The sequence below is a fragment of the Drosophila persimilis genome, unplaced genomic scaffold (assembly GCF_003286085.1).
Source record: "Drosophila persimilis strain 14011-0111.01,24,50 unplaced genomic scaffold, DperRS2 tig00000124-arrow-pilon, whole genome shotgun sequence".
Lineage (NCBI taxonomy): Eukaryota > Metazoa > Arthropoda > Insecta > Diptera > Drosophilidae > Drosophila > Drosophila persimilis.
In genome coordinates this window covers 15,785,397-15,805,813 of record NW_020825294.1, presented here as the reverse complement: position 1 = coordinate 15,805,813, position 20,417 = coordinate 15,785,397, and the positions used below count along the sequence as shown (strand labels likewise).

Below are 20,417 nucleotides of genomic sequence, written 5' to 3'. Positions count from 1 at the left end.
CAACCGTTTTGCCCCATTGAGTGAACAGGATCTCACAACTGTTGCCCAGATTGCGGCGAGGGAGCTGCTGAGGTGCCTAAGAAGCTTAGAAAGCATAGGCCTATTATATGTGTAGAGTGAGGATAGAGAGTTCCGCATCGTCCCGAAAGCTGGTCGTCCTCCACACCAAAGGCGACAATAGTTAAAGCTATAAATGTTTTGGGGCATGGGGGGAGCCCCCCATGTGTGCAGAGCCTATTAAGTCCGATTGATACCAGCATTCATTTAATTTTCAGAATTATGAAGTTCTTCAGAAAGGTGTAGCGTACTAATGTTATATGGAGAAACGCAAGCCTTGTGAGGGTGGGTTCTTTTATCAATATTTCCACGTATGTATATTTAACGAATTTTGCTAAGACCAATGTCCATCAAAAGTTATTTGTGTCGCTTATTCAAAAAATATTAATAGGAAAAAACTACTGAAATATTCATTTTAATCGTATCGTATAAATTTAATTAATTTGTTGCAAACAAAATGCTGTTCAGGTTTTTGACAGAAATGCATCAATTTTATGTGTCCTAAAAGTCCCAAAAATCACCCTCGCGAGATTCGACCTGTTAATGGTTGAATTAGTTTAACCAGTTTGGCGCAATGTCAATGCATGGAGTTTTAGCGGAACAAACAAAAACGAGGGGGAACGCTGTCAGTTGATGCTGCGACCGCAACTCTATATTTATACCCGATACATAGTCAGTATGGCTACATTGAGCGACAAAGAGTGCATGCGGGAGAGACAGAAAACGTGTCTGAACGTGTCGTCGGTCGCTGCATAGCCACTGCCAATTGGTTTGTTTATTTTAGCTATCAATGATGATTGATCCGATCGGATCCAGATTTTTCAATCTGGTAGATATGGTCTTTCTACATGATTGAAGGTTTTTTTATTTTCTCGTATTATGGATGCCACAGATCCACAGAAAGTGGATGCGTGTAACGTTCAGAAGGGTTACACGCATCCACTTTCATCACAAACCTAATATCAAATTTGTAAATGGGATTGAAGGATTTTACGTAATAATACTGATAAATTGCGCAAAATAATAATATTTCCTGCAAGATAAAAAAAGTAATTTGGGCTGCTGGCATACGTACCTGAGTTTTAAGTAGTTTATACAAATCAGTCTCCATTAAACACTGTACAATATAAACATCCCTCATCTGTTCTATACTATCTACTCGCAAGATGTCTCGTATATCAATAATCTAAAAATATTTTAATACCAATATAAATGAAAGATACGATTACAAATAAAACTAAATTGAATTACGTTTTCATGTTTAAATCGGGTCAGGATGGTTATCTCTCTGAGTGTTCTTTGACAATACGTTTGGTGTTCAAACGGCGAAATTTTTTTAATTGCAACTCTTTGGTTTGTTATCGTGTCATCGGCAGATCTGGAAAGGATCGTAAAAATGTATGTAAGAATAGTTGATTACTAATTATGAATACAAATCGAGCGGGAACGTTGTGAGCCTATAGCTTATGTAACTTATACAATATCTTTTATACGTAACTAGGTAAATTATTAATATTAATGTCTAAACGCAGTAAAAGTACGTTATTTTTTGTCGATTCGTCTTAAGCAAAAACATGGTGGCCCAAATCTAAGCCGCAAACTGTAATTGCGATTTATTGAATTTCATTGCGAATGTCAATCTAATAGGAAAATTAACCCGTTGGAGCTCATCCAAGAATTCATGTCCAACGTCAACGAGGCAATCCAAGCCGTTGAGGTGTGGCTGTCTGTTGCGGGACTGGATGGAGCTGGCGGAGGCAGTCCTCATTTTACGCCGGAGTGTTCGAAACTGCCAGAGTACTCATTGGAGGGACCACGATCCAGTCGCAGAGGGCTGTCAAATACATATCTGGGAGTCCATATCAACACGCGTCCTTCAGGGAACAAGCGCAGCCATTTTAGCCTATTTCAGGCTAGATCTAGCAAAGTGGGCCAGCTTATAAAATTGGCAAATAGCTTATATAAGCTGTTTAGCTTTAAATGTAAATTTAATCTTTTCTGGATTTTTTGTGGAATAAAAAATATTGGAATTTGTTTTTGTGGTGGAAACTTTGTTCATAAGAGCAAGATTTTGGTTCTGCTAAGTTTCAGACCACGCTATAATTTTGAATTTCTTAAGAAACTCAATTTCCGTTGCTGCGGCACAAAATACCAACGATAGTGTGTACGATTTGAAATATAGTAAGGTCGCCGACATTGAAAGTATGATAAAATTGATTTGTTCAAATGGGAAAATACCACCAACTATTAAGTTATGGGAAGAAGTGCGGGCCTACAAAGATGCGGGCAAAAATGCGTGTCAAATGCTGATGTGGAACGGGTGTTCAGTCAAATGAATATGGTTAAAACTTAATTGCGCAACATTTGACACATTAAACGTTAAGTGCTGTCTAAAGCATAAAGTTTGTTTTTTAAGTTAATCATTTTTGAATACATTATAACCATTAGAAATTTTATAGGGCTGCGGAGACAAGGAAAATGTTGCAACAACTAAGAATTGCCAGTTAAATATTTGAATTTAGTTTAAAAAAAGGACAAATATTATAACAGTCAAGAGGAGGATGCTGATGTGGACGATATACTTAAGTTATAGCTACCATACAAAAATAAATAATACCAAAAAATTTTATATTTTTGTGGGTGCATTTAGTTTTAGCTTAATTTTTAGCTTTTTAGCCACTTTTAGCACGTTTTTTTTTTTAATCTATCTTATATTGATTCTGAAAAGCACTTTAGGGAACACATGGAGCATGTCCACAAGAAGCGGGACCTTTAGGGTTGCAAAACAATCAATGGCGCTATCGATGGTATAACGAATTGGCGGTAGCTCGGTAGTATTTCCCGGATGACGATAGTTTATCAAATTGCAAGCAGCCGACCATGAAATGTGTGTGTTAGAGAGAGACAGAGCGACAGAAACTGAAACTGTTTTCTTCATAAGGATCGGATTCTGAAAAGACCGTAACCTCATAACACTCAAGGTCTCTATTTTTACAGCGTCATAACATTGACAACATATTAATGGCTGAAACCTACCCTCACCCAGGAAAAAACGAGGGGGAACGTTGTGAGTTGCTGCGGACACCGCAACTCTACGGTTATACCCGATACTAAGTCAGTATGGCTCTCCTCCGGCAGACGCCGCTAATATTAAACGACACGACAAAGAGTGCGTGCGAGAGAGACAGAAAATCAGCCTGAGCGTGACGTCGGGCGCTGCGTAGCCACTGAAAATTGTTTTTTTCTTTTCGGCTATAAAAATGATCTGATCTGATCCAGATTCAGCAACCTGATAGATATGGTCATTATCTATGATTCTGCGTTTTTAGTTTTCTCGAATCTGCAATATTGTGGATGCAACAGATTTTCGTCCTTTGTGTGGGCGGAAGGGGGTGGGGCGAAATTTTGAGATATACATTGTATAGTGAGATCTAACAGGAGTACGGACACTAAATTTGGTTACTCTAGCCTTAATACTCTCTGAGATTTGTGAATATCCCCAGATTTGCATCCTTTGCGGGGGTGTGGCGAAATTTTGAAAAAAACTCGTCTCGGTCTGATATATTAGGAGTGTGGATACCAAATTTGGTTGCGCTAATGTTTTACTCTAAGCAAAGCCGCCTATGCTACGTGTGTGTTAGAGAGAGACAGGGCGAGAAAAAATGAAATTGTTTTCTTGATGCTGGCTATAATAATAATACGATCCAATTCAGATTCTGCAGTCTAAAAGATATGGTCATTCTCTACGATTCTGCGTTTTTGGTTTTATCGTATCTTTAAAAATGTGGATGCCACAGATTTTCGTCCTTTGTGGGGGCGGAAGTGGGCGGGGCAAAGTTTTGAAATAATTTTGTAGCAGTGACATATCACAGAAGTCTGGATCCAAAACATTGTTGCTCTAGCTCTTATAGTCTTTGAGCACTAGGCGCTGAAGGGGACGGACAGACGGACGGACGGACAGACAGACAGGGCTCAATCGACTCGGCTATTGATGCTGATCAAGAATATATATACTTTATAGGGTCGGAAACGATTCCTTCTGGACGTTACACACATCCACTTTTACCATAAATCTAATATACCCCAATACTCATTTTGAGTATCGGGTATAAAAACTACACGCTCCACGGATACGAGTGTTAAAGAGCCGACCACCCAAGCAGCAGGTCCAGAGGAGGAGCAGTAGTACTCGTTCGGAAGGACAAATTCCACAACCACCATAGCGATGTGCAGTTGGGGCCGATACAGCTTGAGGCGATCATGGTTTCAACAGGGGAGATCCTCATTGCCGCAGCCCCATCGATTCAATGGTCAAGCACTCATTTCGACAGTCTTGTGACACAACTGGGTAACAAATTTATCATTGCAGGAGACCTTAATACGATGCACAGGCTTTAGGGCAGTCACAGAGAAGACCGCAGAGGGATGGCGCTGTATGACGCCCTAACCAATTGCTTGGCACAAATTTAGGCGACAGGAAGCCCCATCTACTACCCACCGATTCAGAGATACATGCCCTCCTGCTGAGACTTCATATATCATCTATCCCCAGCAATCAACTCATCATCTGTAAAGAGCATGACCTCAGCTCCGACCACCTGCCTCTCATTGCTACATTATCGCCAACTCCGCAGACGAATTCAGTCATGACTAGGCTAGACTGTAGATGTAGATGTGGCGATCGACACTCTTGTGGCCAAAGTCTGTGACACTTCTGCAGCCGCTGCCATCTGCGGCCCTCAAGGCACTCGAACATCGCAAACTGGAAGCCACAGAGGCGGCACTTCAAGTGAGATTGAGGGCCTGCACCCACTCAAAATACGACTCAGACGCGAGTATATACGCACCAACCACCCAAAAGTTGGCAGAGTTTTCAGGAGTGGCAAACCAAGTAAGGAAAAAACTAGCCATACAGAAGACCAAGATCATGGATAGACATAAAACGCATACGACAGCAGACGCCAGCTCCAAGTAAGCTCTCTGGAAGTTGACAGGACACTGCAAGCAGCAACCTAGGCCTCGCTTTCCGGTTATGAAGGCCTACGGCACATGTATGAGATTAGCAATAGGCAGAGCGGAGGACTTCGCGGCGAACCTTGAAGACAGGTTCACACGTTTCTGTACGAATTCAAACAGAAGATTTAATATGGTTACCGAGAGGCTGAATGAGAGCATTAGACAGTTAGCCCTATGGCACCTATCACTTTCCATGAAAGCTCGGCAGACATAAAGAATTGGAAGTTCAAGAAGGCCTTTGGCGATGACAAAATCGACAATACCTGTTGATGACCTTCAACGCATTACTAATCAGCCTCCTCTCGACTTTTGGCAAATTACTTCAGCCTTGCATCCTGCGAAGGGTTCTGGAATTCAAGTCAAGAGAGTCACTCCAAACAACCAATTTGAGTTCAGACTTAGGCATGGCACACTGGAGCTGCTGTGGAGCACATATTCGACGGCTTACAATATGTGTGCGAAAACCTTAAAAAATAGGAACTTGCCCTTAAGATTTTCTTCATGGCGAGCTGCTAGACCAACGGAGATAACATAAATACCTAGGAGTCACGCTGGATACCAGACTTACTTTTGCCAGCCACATTAAGCCCTTAATATGTAACCTGGAAAGCAAGACAAGCAAATAGTTCTGGCTGCTAAACGCTGTCAACAACAAAATATAAACAGGGTGCTCCAAAACAAAATGTTACGCAAATTTTGTGGAGCCGATTGGTACATTTACTGTAAAAGAGCACTATTAATTATTATTTACTCACCATAAGTCGCACCTGACCACCCACCCTCCAATTCGATGACTATTTTTTTGCCCCGCATTTTCTTTTGCAAAATATTTGTAGCTGAATTTTTTCCTTGACTGTTTCATAAGTTTCTTCAAAAGTAAAAGTACACAACATAACTGTATTTTTTCTCGTCTGTGATTATTTATTCTAAAACATACACTACACACTACTGGCCAAAATAATAAGTACACGCTTATGAGATTTCTTTCACGTCTTATAAAACTTTTCTAATAAACATCATTAAAAAATCAAATTTACTTTTAGTTTTTTAACCTACAGTAGACTATAAAAATATTTATCATAAGCATTATTCAAACATAAACAAGGGTTGGCCAAAATAGTAAGTACCACCATTCTACAAAGCGAAAAACTAAAACTGTATCACAATTTTTCCACTTTTTTCTTATTATTTATAATCTTATACTAGTATCCTGTATAGCCAGGCAAGACTGTAACCTTTCCATGGTCTGGTTTTCCATGTCTATGGGACAGAGTGATTAATGCGACTAGTATATCCGGAGATACCCAGGCTCAGAAATACAGCAAATGTATATTCTCAGTAATATATACATATACTCGATTAAATTACTTCACATAATCTAAAACGTTGAAAATCAAAATTTAAAGTTATTGCAAATTTGTATGTCGTTTACGATCAGTGGTAAAGAAAATTTATATATAGTTTTTAATTTATTGATTTTAAACCAATTTAGTTTTTAACGGTCCCTTATTGTGTGGTCTTCGAAAAAAACATTTTTATTATTTTAGCACTAGCTTAAAGTACAGTTTTAGATTTTTAAATCGAGTTTTAGTCGTGTTTTTTAGATGCGGCTCGCAAATGAGATCTCATAGAGGTCTCGGAAGTAGCAATTTTGGTTCGGTTTTGTATAGTTTTGCCATAATTTGACCCGTTCTTTATGAAATCACTCAGAGCAAGCGGACCATGTTCGCACAGAAAAGCTTCAAATATATAATGGTGGGCTACTCCGATACAGCCAAAGCATACTGTTCGGGCGAAGCCCGAGTGTACATTTTGTACCATCGTTCTATTGCCTATCAATTCACTTTCCTTTCCATTTTTGTCATTATACTAAACTAACGTAACGTAAGCGCGTAGCTTTATCTATGCTCGCTCTTGTTATCTTTTCTTTCCTATGCCGTCGCTAAGCCGTCAGCAGCTGCGCCTGCTCTAGCAGTTACCGCTTGATATAGTTGGAGAACAGACCTTTTTTTGTCCCCAATCTATTACTTTGGCTGGCTGGCGAAAATCCTCTAGCTGAACCCTCCACGAGGGTGCCGGCTGGGCAATGGACACTGCATTACCCCGGACAAGGGTAATGCACTGTCGCTTGCTCTGTCCGGGGTAATGCAGTGTCTAGCTAAGGCTATGGTCCGGCGTCTTCCCGATTCAAAGTCGGGGGAACCGAACCAGGGCCATGGGTAGAGGTGCCTGGCGGTCAGGCCTAAAACGCTAGGGGGTGGTCCCCCCGAAAAATGGACCCTCGGGCCAACTATGGAGTCGAAGAAGGAGCAAGCACGGGTTGGGATGTCAACCCAAACGTCGGTGGAAAGCGTGACTGCTACCACCGGCGGGCACGGGGAGGAGCAGTCCTCTCTGCGTGTCGCCAGCGGTCACACCTCAGACTTGGCGGGAGCAGGCCAGGTCAGTTGTAAAGCTACTGCCACAATAACAACAACAAAAACAACTCACTCCGTGGCCTGCAAGTTGAGCCGCACAGATGCCGTAGTCGATACAGACACGGATCTGGAGAGCGTGCTCTCTCTAAGCAGGACGGATGAAGAGAGCCTTCTCCGCTCGCCGGAACCAGGCACCAGCTCCCTGCGTAGGGAAGGGCCGAAGCGTTCCAAGGAGGGGATGAAGGCCAAAGCGCAATACAAAGCGGCCCTCAACATAAAAAGCCGGCTGCAAGGCAAAGCAGACATCTCCCAGGAGGAGAAGGTCAAGCTAGCCTGGGCCGAGCAGAGAGTAGAGGAGGGTCGGCTACACTATGCTCAGATGCCACAGATGAGGGCGTCGAATGGCGAATATGCCAATAAGGTGGAGGAGATGATGGCCACCAAGAGGCAACGCTCGACTGAGAGTGCCATTAAGGACACTCCAGCGAGCAAGCGGCAACGCGGGCCCAAGAGTGCAGCCCCTCCACCGAAAGCGGCCAAGAAGCCAACGAAGCCGAAAGCGAAGGTCAGCGATGTGACCAAACGACATCTGATCGTGGCACTCATCGACCGCAGCGAGGAAAACGGCAAGATGTCAGCGGCACAGTGGAAGCTGGTGCACGCGCGTCTCGTCGACGCACTTTTTGCACAGATGGAGGAAGACCCCGCGGCCCCAATGCCCACGTTCGATGGTGCTGGGTGGCTAAATGGGATTAAGATCCTGAAGTGCAATGATGATCCAACCCTAAGGTGGCTGAGGCGTACGGTCTGCCAACTGGAGGCGATGTGGGAGGGGGCCAAGCTGGAGGTTGTGGACCGGGAGCTTATCCCGTCCAAGCCTAAGGCGAAGGTACTCTTCCCCATCACAATCCAGGGGGACCGAGCGCTGAAGCTCCTTCAGCGGCAAAACGCGGACGTGCCAACGGCCGATTGGAGGATCCTACACATTGGTAGCCCACTACCCAACGAGGGGGGCCAATGTGTGATCCTCCAAATAAACAAGGAAGCAGAGGATCTGCTATACCCCAAGTTCGGGAAGATGGCGTGGGGCATGGGTAGCGTCTACCTGCGCATCAAAAAGCGCCACCCTGAGGACAAGGACGCGCATACCCTGCAGGCAGGCGAGGTGGAAAGGGACCTAGGTCTCGAGTCCATCGTGGAGGCCGCCCAGGGTCTTGCGCTTGAAGACGAAAAAGAGGAAGACGGTGACCTGACGCTGGTAGTCAACCCGTCAGGTGCAAGTGAGCCAGCCACCCATGCTGAGTGTGCTGCAGCTCAACTTGCATAAAAGCAAGGTAGCGTCGGCGGAGCTCCTCATCGCCATGGAGCAAGGGCTCGCCAACATAGCTCTAGTCCAGGAGCCCTGGATTGCGACAGGCAATTCGGTGGCCGGACTAAAGTCCTCAAATCATAACCTGTTCTACTCAACATCGGTAAGCAGGAACAGAACCGTCGTACTCGTACGAAAGGGAATCCATGCTTACCTTATGTCTCATTACAGCACGGATGACCTGACGGTTGTGATGCTGGAAAGTGAGGAAAAGCGCCTTCTGGTGGCTTCCTGCTACATGGCTCACGACAGACCCGCACCACCCGACGAACTCAGGAGCCTGGTGACAGAAGCCGGCACCAAAAACTATCAACTCGTCATCGGAACGGACGCCAATGCCCACCACAATGTGTGGGGAAGCACCGACATCAATGACAGAGGTGAGTCACTCTTAGACTTTATACTAGCAACTAATCTATATATAGCAAACGTTGGGGAGGAGCACACCTTCGTAGGTCCGACCTCATCCAACGTGTTAGACCTAACACTTGCAACGGGAAACAGTACTACGGTATCTAGCTGGAGGGTCCTCGATAGACCATCCTTCTCAGACCATAAGTACATTCAGTTCAAGTGCGAATTCAAACACCCTTCGAAGACAACAGTCTATAGAAACCCCCGGAACACAAACTGGGCAAAGTTTAAAAAGACAGTTACTTCGAAGCTCGCGAATACGGGCTCAGTGAAATCCGCGGAGGATATAGAGAAGTCCCTAAAGACCCTATCCAACGAGCTACTGAACGCCTACCATGCATCGTGCAAACCGTCGAGAACGAAGAGGAGGTCCAAGCCACTCTAGTGGAACCGAGATCTCTCTCTCCAAAGGAACAACATCAAGGAATTCTTCAAGATCGCCAAACAAGCGAACGAAGAGATTGTCAATGAGGAATATAAAATCCTACTTAGGAGCTACAAGAAGGAAATACGTAAGGCACAAAGGAACTCGTGGAGAAACTTCTGCTCCAACATCGAGAATGTGCCCGAAACCGCTAGGCTTCGGAAGCTGCTTTCAAAGCAGCCCACAGTACAGAGCCAACTAAAACTAGACAACGGACAGTGGACAGAGGGCTGTAAAGAAGCTCCTCCTTTCTACTAAAAACACTAGAAAAGCCAACAGCTTTACACATCAGGAATGAGGTAGAGGGACTGATGTCAGCAAACCAACACGCCTACACTAAAGGGAAATCGGTGGAGACGGCACTACACTCGCTAGTAGCCACCATCGAGAGCGCCCTTCACAACAAAAAGTATGCTTTGGGAGCATTTGTGGACATCTCAGGAGCATTCAACAACGTGGCCACAACCGCAATAACAAGTCGCCTAGAAGCGAATAACATACACCCTGCAATCAACGTCTGGATCAAAAACCTCCTAAGTTGCAGACGGGTGCAATCGGAGTGGGGCACTGCTTCCATGGTAAAGGGGGCACACAGAGGCACACCTCAGGGTGGAGTCCTGTCGCCACTACTGTGGAATCTGGTGGTCGACGACCTCATCAAGAGATTTGAAAGGAAGGCCCCAAAGATAACAGCTTATGCAGATGAAATAAGCATACTTATTACGGGTGTATGTCCATCGACCCTCAGCTCCTTAATGGAACGTACACTCAGGGAGATACGTGAGTGGGCGGAAGAGGTAGGACTCAGTACCAAGAGGTACAAGGTTCCGATATGGACCCCCCAGAAAATTGACCAAACTAGGCTGACTCCAAAATCACAGGTGAAATACCTAGGCACAGTACTGGACAGCAAGCTGGCATGGAGGCCCAATGTAGTGGAAAGGGTGAAGAAGGCTACCATTGCGCCTTATGCATCCAAGAAGATGCTCAGCAGCACATGGGGCCTGTCTGCTCTAATGCACTGGATCTACATCTCGGTGGTGCGACCAACTCTGCTGTATGGAGCCTTAGTGTGGTGGCAGGCTACTGAAAAGAAGACATACCATAAGCTTATGGAAAAGACTCAGCGACAGGCTCTGCTCTGTATTACAGGGGCGTTGAGGTCAACCCCAACAAAAGCACTCGAAACCATACTCGGAATCGACCCCCTGGACATTCACGCTCGCCTGATTGCGGGAAAGGCAGCACAACGCCTCATAGGATCAGGAAATCTATCGCCACAAGGATACGGGCATAGTTCAATCGGCAGGGAAATGACCAGATCAACTGACTACACGACCCCCCAAACTTGCCTTGACGTCAAAACAACCACATCTTTGGGACCTGAAGACTGGAAAATTGGAAGGGACCAAACTGAGCACCTCAATATATACACAGACGGCTCCAAGATGGACGGAGGAGTAGGAGCGGGCCTATACTGTACAGACCCTGAGATAAGGCTGTCGTATAAGCTACCGGACCAATGCAGCATATTCCAGGCAGAAGTTTCTGCCATCGGGAAAGCAGCGGAGGTCGCTCTCCTCACAGAACGAGCACACGATGCGGTCAACCTATTCGTCGACAGCCAAGTCGTCCGCGGTCAGTTCCAGAAGTGTCTTGGCGAGCAGGGAGGCATTAGACATCCTAAGCACGACAAAGACAGTGCGGATCTATTGGGTTCCCAGCCACCAGGCCATCGAAGGAAACGAAGCGGCGGACGTACTAGCTAAGGAAGGCGTCGGGCTGGAGAATAGGAGAACCGAGAACGTGCCTATGCCTACGAAACCCTGGAACATCTCATCTGCAACTGTCCGGCTCTCTCAAGGGCAAGGAGGAGATACCTGGGCGCCCCCGTGTTGGCATCACTGGAAGATGCCTCCAAAAGGACGCCTCAGGAACTGCTGGCCTATGCTAAAAACACCTCGATTCTCGGGGACTTTTTAAAACCACATTAACACTCCCGCGACGGTTCATACTATTACTTTGGCTCGAGATCGGCTCGCTTGCTTGTATCACTCTAACACTATTGTAAAAGGCTCTGGCATCTTCGGCTACCCTCAACACACAAAATACCTATAATAAAATTTATAACGTTTCGGAAATTATTAATTAATTATTGAACAATCATAGACAGCGAAAAAGCTCGTTGTCTCAAAACATACCGTTTGGTCAGTAAAGAAACCAGGAAACTCGTAGAGAGTAGGGATGTAATTTTTGTAGAACCTGAAGTGGGCAAACTAGATGCATCAGATTCTAATGACATGGCATCAATTGAGGTTTAACAAAACCAGAACTTTGGACCCGAAATAGATAGCGAGCAATTTGTAGATCCAGAAAATGAGCCAGAAAATCAGGAGGAGATTAGGTCCAGTACTGACATTCTTGTAATTCCGCCCAATCATCGTACGGACGGGCAAACCAGGACGACCGAGGAAGCAGTATCATATGCTCAATTGGATACTGGAAGCAGACGTACAAGTTCCACAAAACTATGCACAAGCTGAACGGTCAACTGAAGCGAGATGAGTACGAATCTGTCGTGAAGAACATCACACGGACTCTTACTAAATTGCCTAGCGGAAAAAAGTCTATTGGATGCAGATGGGTTTACGCAGTTAAGTCCAATCCGGATGGAAGCGTGAACAAGTTCAAATCACGACTAGTGGCGAAAGGTTGTAGCCAACGCTACGGGATCGACTACAAGGAAACATTTGCACCATTTGTACGCCATGCAACTATAAGGTTGAAAATTGCACTTGCAGTCGAACATGGTCTCCACCTACATCAAATGGATGTTGTCACGGTGTATCCCAACGGCGAATTGGAAGATGAGGTTCTTATGAGACAACCTGAGGGCTTCATCAGCGAAGTTCACCCAAATCACGTTTTGAGGCTTCACAAAAGTTATAGACTAAAACAATCAGGAAGAGTGTGGAACTCTACGTTGGATGCAACGCTGAGGCGCATTGGTTTTTTACCGACTGTCAACGAACCCTGTCAGTATTGTAAGCCAGGTAAAAATATGTGACTAATAGCTGTCTACATAGATGACATCATTTTGTCGTGTAAAGACCTAGCTGATATATCTGATATCAAGATAAAGATCGCAGCAGAATTTGATGTGGTTGACATCGGGCCTATGCAATACTTTTTAGGTATTGAGGTGAAACGTGAAGGCAGTACGGTTGCGATTTCAATCAGCCAACGGAAGTATATTAGAGAGTTGCTTGAACAGTACAATTTGAAAGATTGTCGACAGACGTCCACGCCTCTTGAAGCTGGTTATCAGGTGGCATGTAACAAAGAGGACTGCCGCAGGGTCGACACATCGTTCCAAAAGCTAATTGGAGAGTTATCTTATCTTGCTGTTATGACTCGTCCGGACCTTGCGCATTCGGTGAACAAATTAGCACAACGTAACAAGGATCCTCATTCCGAGCATGAAGCGGCAGCCAAGCACATCCTTCGATATTTGGCAAAAACTATTGACTGGGAGATATGCTACATAAAGCAAGGAAAGGCAATTGAGTGTTTTGTTGATGCAGATTGGGCAGGTGATATGGCAAGCCGGAAGTCATTCACTGGCTATGTCTGCATGTTGGCAGGAGGAGCGGTTTCTTGGGAGTCAAGAAAGCAATCGACGGTTGCGCTCAGTTCCACAGAGGCAGAGTACATTTTACATATATTTTATATTTATTTATTAAATTAAAAAATGATCTGTTAATAATGGTACTTAATTACAAAAGGCGGAAAAAGAGAAGTTAAAAGTTAGCTAAATTTAAATGATTATAAATATTGCATACAATTAGTTTAAGAAATAGTTCAGGGCATAGGGTATGGCACAGGGAGTGCACGAACATTACGCCATTGCATATTCTGCGATGGTGCAACGACGGCAGGTCAATAAGATTTAGCCTAGACCGGTAGGGTGGAAAGATTCTACCCGAGTCCCAGTTCAAGTTACGAAAGGGAAAAAATAAAAATTGCTTTTGCACGGATTCAATAACAACCTGCTGCTCTTTATATTGGCTCCACACACAAGAACAATACTCCAATATAGGACGTACTAACGAGATGTACAGTTGTTTCGTAACGTACGGGTCGTCAAACTCCTGAGACCAACTCTTGATGAACGCGAAAACACCCTTAGCTTTATTTACAGTTGCAGCTATATGGCTGTTAAAACACATCTTGTGATCAAAAAGGACTCCGAAGTCATTTGAACTCGAAATTCGCGCGAGGACATGATTTCCTAGAACATATGAGACAAAATGTGGAGCGCGACGGTAAAATGTCATAAGTTTGCATTTGGAAAGGTTCAGAAAAAGAAGATTAGTTGAACACCACAATAGTAGTTCAGTTAGATCAAGTTGAAGGCGTGTGTGCAAATACCAATCAGAGTAAGACAGACAGATTTTAACATCACAAGCATACATTAGTGTAGTAGAGTATGTTATAACTTGAGTTTCGTCCTTTGCGGGGGCGGAAGGGGGTGTGGCGAAATTGCGACACAAAACGGTCAAGGTCCGATATCACAGGAGTGTGGATACCAAATTTGGTTGCTCTGGCTCTTATAGGTTCTGAGATCCTTGAACTCATATTTTGCAATTGGCAAAACCGATCATGAAACCTGTGTGTTAGAGAGAGACAGAGCGAGAACGAATGAAATTGTTTAAAGTCTTTGAGCACTAGGCGCTGATAGGGACGGACAGACGGACGGACGGACGGTCGGACAGACAGACAGGGCTCAATTGGCTCAACTCGGCTATTGATGCTGATCAAGAATATATATACTTTATGGGGTCGGAAACGGTAATATGTGGCAATGGCGTGAATCTCAATCAAAAGAAGCACTGATACATCTTTTCGAATTCTTCTGGAGTCGCAAAATCGTCATTTCGCGGAGCTCATAACAGTTCAGCGTACACAAGCAGTGCCGAACGACGCAATAGCCATCGTATTCCCAAAATTCAACCCTGATGGTACAGGCGCGGTCGCTCTCTCCTGGTGTTTAACCATCGACTAGTTTTTTTTTTTTGAAAATCCACTGGAGCACAGCTTATTCATTTTGTTAATACTAGTTCATACATATAACCGAATCGGTTCCGTTCTCCCCAATTCCTATGTTATGCGAATATTAACTTATAGCTAGCCATTTTATTAAGCCGCAACAAACGCGGAAGATACGCTATCTGCACAGATTCACTCTCCTCTCTTTCCGCCATTACCAATCCCAACAATTCCTCATACTACCCCACCACAATCCGTAACCTCGTACCAAACTTTTCCCAAAAATAACAATTATCTGGATACCTAGCCTCATTGGCATAAAAGGCAACGAAATTGCTGACACCGCAGACAAAACTACCTCCAAACAACCCCTCATATACATATACCCCCAATTCTAACGACATCTCACTATTCCTTAAGAAAATCCTCCTATCGAAACAAACATACCTCCTCACTAAGACTTCCCCCTGGTACCAAAAAGTTATCAATCTATCTTCCACTCATCCTCCCCCCCAAAAACCTAAACAACCTTAACAGAAGACGCCAAGTCATCCTAAACAGACTGAGACTAGGGCACACAAGATCCACCAATGCCCACTACATGGATAAAACATCCTCCAACGCATGCCCACTGTGCCACAACCCAACCATAAACATAAGACATACTATACACATGCCCAGCCCTCTCTCTTCAAAGATCCTCAATATTCCATAACACCTATCCCATGCAATACATCTCCAACCCTAACAACAATAAAGCAAAAATAATCCTCAACTACCTAGTTCAATCCAAAATCATTCACTACATATAACCTCATAAACATATACTAGATAATAATTCCTTCCCAACATATAATATCGTATAAAACTAACCCTGTACATATGATATAAGTTCATACATACTCAAGTGTATAATTATACCATAGCGAGCTTAAGGCCTCAGTAGCTATAGCCCCATACCTTGTTAATACCTAGTTTTAACTATTTATTAGCTTTATATAATTGTTGAGGAACGTATAACAAGTCCATCGCTAAGCGAAGAACCATCGGCAAAGGAGAACAAGAAGAGAATGGAAGAGACGAAAATTTGTATACACACATATTCTTACCGCCGCTGCGACGTCATTTTTCAGTACCAAATAGACATCGAACTGGACAAGAACAAAATAAATACAGTCCACTAGAATCAAATCCGTCGAGCATATTATTCGCGAACAATAATAATAATAAAATAATAACTTAAGGTTTATGTTGTTTTAGTTGTAAGTTTTAATTTGATTTTGTTGGCAGATGAAAAAGAAACCATTCCATTTTGCTCATTTTTTCCATTTACTGAATCTTATGCTTAATGTTATGGCTGGCATCATCGTAATAATCATCAATATAATATTTGTGTTCCTCTTTTCCATTTATCTTGTTTTCAAGAACTTCATCAAGCACCCCTCAATTAGCTATAGGCTCCGCCATAGCCACATAAATCTACGACTGTACATGCATAGACGATTAAACAGGCACTAAGCAATTTTCTAGCATTATTACTTTTTAACTGTGATTTGTTAATAATTTTTGCATACAAATTAACAAAACTAAACAACAAAATTGTATATACATAAATAAAATACATATAAATACAGCAGAGGTGTCTTTAATATCAAGGACGCCAGGCAATAGGTAACTTTCTGCATAGTCGATTGAAGCTCGCTTAAATAAGTCGGAAGATAAATCAAATTGGGGTGAATCTTAGTGGACACGAGTCATACCTTCGGATAAGTCCAAATTTAATCTCATTGGACCCGATGGTTCCCGCACAGTTCGCCGCAGAAGTGATAGCTTTTCCGAAAATTGCTGCATTGCCACACTAAAGCATAATTGTGTCAGCTGCTCTCTAGATTTTCGCTTAGCAACAAATTCGGCGATTCATTTTTATATTATAGATGACATAAAAAATGTAGTATGTACTTTTGTTAGGAATTGATTTATTGAGACAAACAAAAGACAATAACATCTGGGGAAACCCCAAGCTGGACAAGTCAAAAATGCATGACATTTTAGAGTGCGGCTTTTTTTTGTCGCCGGGTGTATATGGCAAGCGTACCTCTGATAAAAACCTTTCATTTACGGACACATTGAGAAAAGGGACAGAAATGACCCGATCAAGCAAAGTCCGATTTTTTCACTTCTCTTTTGTGATGGCTATGGCAACGATCACTTTCCTTTGTGAATTGTGTTCGTTTGTACTATTGGAGCTTAAAATCAATCGGGAAAATTAAAACAAATGTTCGTTGGTGTTCGGCAGGCACATAACAAATTTAAGGCGCCATTTGACGACAAAACATGATGAAGCGTCTGAAGATTTGGACACAAACAGCATTGAAGAGGAACCAAATCTTCTGCTCTTCTAAAGACACTTTTTCTGTGAGCGCTTGACCAAAGTGTCTCTCTAAGTTGTTAGTGGGAGACACGATCGTGTGTCGGGCTCAACCGAAAACACGAAACACATAACACAAGCGAAAGGACAAAAAGTGTTCTGCTCAGTGAGAGACCAAGTCTGCGTGGTCCTTTTCTGTTTCGTCAGTGACGAGACAGCAAAGGGAAAAAGCGTTGACCGTTATTTACGAGCTATGCGATTTTCGTCGAGTTCCAATTTATCCAAACTCAATCGAACGGCCCGCATTTGTGACAATTTGTGTTTTTGGCTGTGACAATTAGTGTTTTTGGCTATGCCAATGGGGCTTAAGAAGGCCCATCGGTATTTTAAAGAACGATTAATGGGTGGGAAATGGGTGAACTCCTCTGCAAACCGTGCCCTAATGGATGCAATTTATACATGGCCGTAGATGACAGATTGCAATTCGCTAAAGGCCCTTGCACAAAGATCGAGCTGACTCCAAGAGTACATCAATGGTGGTCGTAATGAATTTTGTTGGTTTGAGAAAATCTCTCAATATTTCCACAAATCTTTCGATAACTGCATGACCTGCAGATTACCAAACCACACTCTGGCAAAATACAGAACTATATCCCTATCCTATAGAAGTTCATTTTGAGTCACCGAAGTTTTAGATCGAGATCGGTAAAGGCTGATGTCGATGAATAATAACAGAATCTATAAATATTCGAACGAAGAGTTGGGGAATGATGAAAGTGATGAAGAAAATGATGATGGGCAAAAACATCGGTGCAATTGGTGACCATCACAACTCAATTGCAGTTGTGATATATTATACACAATTTATAATTAAAATATTAAAAAGTAAAATTCCATTTTACACTATTCTTATAGACACAGCACTTTTTGTATATTTTGTACCTACAAATAGTTAAGTTTGTTGAATAAAATCAGTATCAGAAACAGGACCACAACGGCGTGTCACGGTTGTCGCCGTGTTTTCAGAACCTCATTTACGGAAACCGTTTAATATCCCGATTTCGTTTTAGGCATTAACTTTTAAAGCGTTCTCCGACTTTGCCACGTCCTACTCTCCCGTTGGGTTTAGACCATTGGCGCCTTTTCTGTAGCATTTTTAGTGTCAAGTGGCATTTTTTCTGGCCGCCGACCATTAGTACTGCTAAAGTCGCCACCCTAAAGTTTTGGTGCAAATATCGCTACCTACCGTCTAAATAAACTGCCTTCTAATATCTTATGTTTAATGTTTAATGTTTAGAGTTCAACAATGGACAGTTAAACTGTGTAAAAATAGGAATGTACAAATCATAAGATTATCTGCTACTGGAAAGTACAGTAACACAATGCAAGGCCGAAAGAAGTTAACTTAAATTATTCATTAAAGAAGATTTTACTTTGGAAGCGCAAGTATCAAAGGAAAAAAGATGGAAAAATTTATTGTAATCGCGGCAAAGGCTACGGAAAGATTCATGGTCAGAGTAGTTTGAGGGACAGAGAGGAAGGCGGAGAGGAAAGTAATGCCTTGTCGGGCGGGATGGGACAGCAATTCTGATAGGGCCAATGAGGGCCAAAGATTCAACCTCGCCTAGGAGAAGTTTGTGGAGAAAGAGAATTCCATGTCCGCGCAGGGCAAAGATAAGGAATTCTTTTTGAACGGACTCAAGCATATCTTGATATTTTTGGTAATGGGGAGACCAGATACAGGAACCATATTCCAAGATATGCCGTACAAGAGAAACGTAGAGTAGTTTAGTGGTATAGGGGTCAGAAAATTCCTTCGACCATCTTTTGATAAAGCCAAGGACTCCTTTGGCTTTATTCGAAATAGCGGATATATGAGAATTAAAACATAATTTCGGAACGAAGATAATGCCTAAGTCATTAACTTTGTACAGGCGTTCCAAGGAAATGTTATTAATTGTAAAGTCAAAAAGGTAGGGCTTTTTGCGATGGAAGGTCATGACGTTACATTTGGAAATGTTAAGAGGAAGAGCGTTAATAGTACACCAATTGTTGAGAGCGTCGAGATCCGATTGAAGAAATAACGGAAAAACATAGCTTGACATCGTCAGCATACATTAGGACTCGTGAATTCGTTAAAACTTGGGGAAGATCGTTGATAAAGAGGTTAAATAATAAGGGCCCGAGATGGCTACCTTGCGGCACACCCGAAGAGACAAAAACTTGTTTAGAAAGAGAAGATTGGAAGCAGACACGCTGAGAACGATTGCAAAGGTACGCATTAGTCCAGTGAAGAAGTTTAGTCGGAAATCCTAGTAGAGATAGTTTGTGGATGAGGAGGTTGTGATTAACTGAATCGAAAGCTTTACTAAAATCAGTATAAACTACGTCAGTTTGAGCTTTGCAAATCCGGCAGTTACGAAGGAGGAAAATTCAAGGAGGTTAGACGAAACGGAGCGACGTTTTACAAATCCGTGCTGTGATTCTGATAACAGGGAACTACAAAAGTGTTGGAGCTGAGAAGTAATAATTTTTTCGAAGAGTTGAATGGCAGATAAGTTGGAGATACAACGGTAGTTTGAGACGTCTGATTTAGACCCCTTTTTATGAATAGGAATTATGTAGGATTCTTTCCAGACGGTGGGAAAATCACCAAGCTCGAGAGAGAGGTTGAACAGTTTCAAGATGGGCACGCAAAGAGAATCCGCACAGAGTTTGAGCACGGCACTGGGAACCAAATCTGGACCAGTGGAGAAAGAAAGTTTACATGATTTTAAATTAGGTAGAAGACCATCATAATCAATAAAGGGGGGTGGATACAACTTGAACTATTAAAAGGGATAGGATATAGGATATGAGTGCGCGGCAGGATAGTTAGATAATTAGAAGGAGTAAATAGTCGGCTGATCCATTGCCTACTTTTGTCTCTCTTCTTAAGTGGCATCGAAAATTATCATTATAATTATTTACTAATTATTGCATCACATCACAATATAATTTTTTTTTTTCTTTATTTCCGTGTATTTTAACAACATTTTTGTTGCGTATTGTATTTGTTTTACTTTTATTTTATGAATTATTAATATATTTTTTAATCATGCATTTTTTTTATAATAAAATACATTGTGGTCTTTCGAATGTTCACTGTACTTGGGGACATAGTATATTATATTTATTATTGACATGAAAACTTTTTGGCCAATTTAACTAATATCGCTTTCCAGGCTTACATAGAAATTACATTTTTAATAATCTCGCTTATTCCCTAGAGCTGGGTTAATTTCGCTTAACAATGTTTCGCAG

At 42.8% G+C, this 20,417-nt stretch overlaps 1 protein-coding gene across 3 annotated transcripts in view; it reads right to left on the bottom strand.

Annotated features, from left to right (window-relative positions):
- LOC6603366 (mitogen-activated protein kinase ERK-A) overlaps positions 1–20,417 on the bottom strand; it is a 44,153-nt gene that overhangs the window by 8,329 nt on the left and 15,407 nt on the right. For all 3 annotated transcript variants that reach the window (XM_026987650.1, XM_026987648.1, XM_026987649.1), the window contains exons 3-4: positions 1,309–1,435; positions 1,133–1,243 (exon numbers count right to left, since the gene is read on the bottom strand). In XM_026987650.1, coding sequence (XP_026843451.1) covers positions 1,133–1,243; positions 1,309–1,435 — 238 coding nt within the window. The remainder of the gene's footprint in view (positions 1–1,132; positions 1,244–1,308; positions 1,436–20,417) is intronic.